Below are 3,787 nucleotides of genomic sequence, written 5' to 3'. Positions count from 1 at the left end.
AAGCGCTGCTAATATTGAATCTATAGCAACGTTTTTGAGGAAGCGCCGCTATTGCCACTGAAGCTCAAAATAAACGACGCCGTTCGACTTAATCTTTTAGCGGCGTTTGTATAAACACATCGCTATAGGTTGACCTATAGCGGCGCTTTCTGAAAAATGCCGCTAATACTCAAACTTATAGCGGCGTTTTTGATAAAGCGCCGCTATTGCCACTGAAGTTCACGCTGTTCGGCTTAATCTTTTAGTGGCGTTTTTATAAAAACGCCGCTATAGGTCGACCTATAGCGGCGCTTTCTTAAAAACGCCACTAATTCTCGATCTATTGCGGCGTTTTTCCAAAAACGCCGCTAATACTCGATTTATTCAAATTTTAGTGGCGTTTTCTATTCAAACGCCGCTAAAAGCGCCGCTAAAAGTCTATTTTCTTGTAGTGAATGAGGTTGTTTTGTTTGCGGAAAGATGTTATGGAAGTATGTGGGTGTTTGATTGAAAACATGTAAGATGTACAAAAGTAGTTTTTGTTAAAGCAAGGGCAACATCATGACCTCAAGTCCCTAACGTCGCGACATAAACGATAGTGAGTGACGTTGTACGTCAAACTTCTTGAAGTCGTGACATAGCTCACTAACTGATGTCCTTAATCGTCAAATTAGTCAAAGAGCTTTTGTAAGCTTGTATAAGACCAGAGAGATTTTACATCATATTGAAATGTGTTTTATACAAGTAAGCATGTTGCATTGATTGAAATGTTTTGAAATTTGTTGTAATTGCTCTAGAAACTAATGTATCATCTTATAGCTCGGACTTAGTGATAGGGTTGAGCAAGAGGTGTTACATAATTCTTATAAGCTCATGGTGCAAGAAGAACTTCCTATTGGTCTCATAATTGTAGTAGATGCATCTTTCAAAACTTAATTTCTTGCCTTTTAATTTGTGCTGCTGATTTGTTAAATAGTTTACACATATAGAGAAAGAGTTTTTAATGAATAAAAAGTATAGAATATTTTATGAACAGACAATGTATAAATCTTGTGCACATACACATAAGGCAGACTTATTTATAAATATTAACAAATTTAATTAAACATAATTAAATATTAATTATAATTATTATATTAATTTCTTTAGTTCTATCACGGAAAAAAAAAATCCTAAAAATCTAAATTCTAAATTCGGAGCCCAAAACCGGAGAGAAGAAACATATAATTAAATAATTAATATTTTAGAGAAATTAAAATCTATTTTTGTTTTCAAAACATTTCTTAATTTAAGTTTTGAAACCACAATTGTAAAACTGAAAACCAGTTTTTGACCCCTAAAAGTATTTAGTTATGAGTTTACAAGTCAGCTGTTCAAAATTTCAGGTTTACTTGCCAATTGTATTTGCTTCAGGTATTTATTTATTCTTAAGTTTGCCGTTTCATTGGTTTGTTGGGTTTGGATTACTTTTGACTTTCAACACTTCTGGTTATTGATCGGTAAAACTTAAGTGGGTCTAACTTGCCAACTTTTTTAGCACCTTTTCACTTTGTTTGGATTTTGACAAAATTCACCTTTTTCCCCCTTAATTTGCCTTGCGTTTTCTCCTTTGGAACTAAATTACTTTGGTCTCCTTATAATATAAATACTCAATTGATATACATCTAATAACTTTTAGAAAAGTAATTTAAAATCTTAAACTTTTATTCTAAATTATTTTAAAAATTCAATGCTATTTTAAAATAATTCATGATGCTTAGAACTTTAGATATAAAAATTAATGAGAGTTAGATAAAATAGTAAAGATCTCTTCTACTTTAATTAATAATTGAGGATTTCATCCTCACTTTAGTTAAAGAGGAATTTTAAAATTTATGGTCAATATTTACTTATTATTGTAAAAGATTAATTATTTAATTCACTCTAATAAATATTTTAAAAAACCCTCCAACTCATAAATATATAAATGTCGGCGGAATGGGATGCTACTAAATTTCCGAAGTCCGCTAAAATTTTTAGTCAAAAATTGCTGAAAGTGATCTCATGAAAAGGATTTGAATTCCAAAGGTTTCACACTGTTTAACCAAATCATACAATCAAACCTAATACTTATGAATTGATATTGACTATATAACTCAACTACAGATACAAGTGCAGTAATCAAGGTGGATTTGGCTTTGGAGTAAGAGAAGGGATTTGAATGTCTTTCTAATAAAATTTGAGTTTTGATACAACTGTAATCGCAATACAAGAAATTGCAGTGCAAACCCCACCCTAATCATGGTACTTTATAGTTTGTATATACAAAATTATCTTGCATGTAAGACAATGGCAGATGGAATATGGAGATGTTTCAAAAGTAGAGATAATCATCAACAGAAATGCTCAAAGGCTCCCCTTGTTTTTCCCAGGAACCGCAACTGCTACGGTGTTCGTTGTCCCAGGGCTCAGTCTCCACGCCCATATCCACACTCATAACGTTTCCAGTTGCCCTGGTTTCTTGGCGGATCATGTGTGCGGCATCCACAGCCATGCCAGCATCCGATGCTGCTCTCTGGATAGACTTGGGGGACATGTTTGGACTGACATAAGGAGGTAACATGGAGGGAAAGTTCAGAGCAGTCAAGGAAGATGGTCTACGCAGGCAATAGAAAGCAAGGTCATGGGCGATTGCAGCAGCTTCCGGGGTTGAATAAGAGCCTAACCAAAGACGTTCTTGGCTGCCTGGGACTCGGATTTCGGACACCCATTTGCCCCATCTTCGACGACGCACTCCTTTGTATTTCGTTTCACCGCTGCTCCTTTCTTCTGCTGCAAAGCCACTCATCTTGAAGGATTAAAGTTTGAGAAAACAGGCAAGGGAATGAGACAGGAGTGAGGAAAGGGGATGGAACTAACACCTTATATAGGTTGAGAAATTGAAAATGGAAGTCAAATGGCATTTTAAAAACAAATGTGTTAAACTAAATAAAATATCTATTAGGGTAGACCATGAAGCTTGAAGAGAGAGAGGGTCAAATAACTTTTAAGGTCAAACCGGACGTGCCTTTGTATTTCCATAATCATCAAGTTGGAGCGGATAATTAATTACAAAGCCTTTGTCAATTCGGTGTGGTGTTGTTTTTATTATTGTTAGATTATGCATGGTGAAAAATATTATAATAAATATATAATTATTTAATGAAATTGATAAAGTTAAAATTTTAAAATTTATTGTATGTTAGGTTTTAATAAAATTTTATTGATTTTATATAGAAATATAAAAGATAAAACCATTTTTATATTAATATAATATATTTTATATATAAAATATTTTAGTTAATTTTTTAAAAAATTAACTCAATTCTTTATATACAAAATTGGGGATAAAAGATGAAAATAACACAATTTAAACTTACGTGAAACGAATGTCTAAAAGCTTTAACTATTGCTCCATATAAATTAAAATAACATCAACATAGCTAAAAGCTTAAATAAAAATATATAAATTATTTCAATATTACGAGAACTTGGCAAGACCCGACTAATTGAATAGAAAATTAAAAGTTCAATCAATATTTAAAATAATCGAATTATTTCAACCCAAAAAAAACATTTAAAAAGTAGATTAAAAATTGAATATTTTTCTCTATTTTTAATTTTACGATTTTTAAAAAACTTTTATATAAATTTTATTTTTTTCTATTTAATTTTTATTGTTTTAAAAATTTGAGAGGGTTAAATCAAAACTACAATCATTCGGAAGACCAATTCTTACAACATTGATCATATTAAAACATTAATTATTAACACTTTTGTTGACTTGTAC

At 31.6% G+C, this 3,787-nt stretch overlaps 1 protein-coding gene across 1 annotated transcript; it reads right to left on the bottom strand.

Annotated features, from left to right (window-relative positions):
- Positions 1 to 2,015: 2,015 nt before the first annotated feature.
- On the bottom strand, positions 2,016 to 2,843 carry LOC108469459 (ethylene-responsive transcription factor ERF020-like). The gene has a single exon (XM_017770339.2). The coding sequence runs from the start codon at positions 2,804 to 2,806 to the stop codon at positions 2,333 to 2,335; it is 474 nt and encodes a 157-aa protein (XP_017625828.1). The 5' UTR covers positions 2,807 to 2,843; the 3' UTR covers positions 2,016 to 2,332.
- Between the last annotated feature and the right edge of the window lie 944 nt (positions 2,844 to 3,787).

Source organism: Gossypium arboreum, chromosome 13, assembly GCF_025698485.1.
Source record: "Gossypium arboreum isolate Shixiya-1 chromosome 13, ASM2569848v2, whole genome shotgun sequence".
In the NCBI taxonomy this organism is placed as follows: Eukaryota; Viridiplantae; Streptophyta; class Magnoliopsida; order Malvales; family Malvaceae; genus Gossypium; species Gossypium arboreum.
The sequence above is the reverse complement of the archived record's forward strand: the minus strand, read 5'-3'. Positions and strand labels throughout refer to the sequence as shown.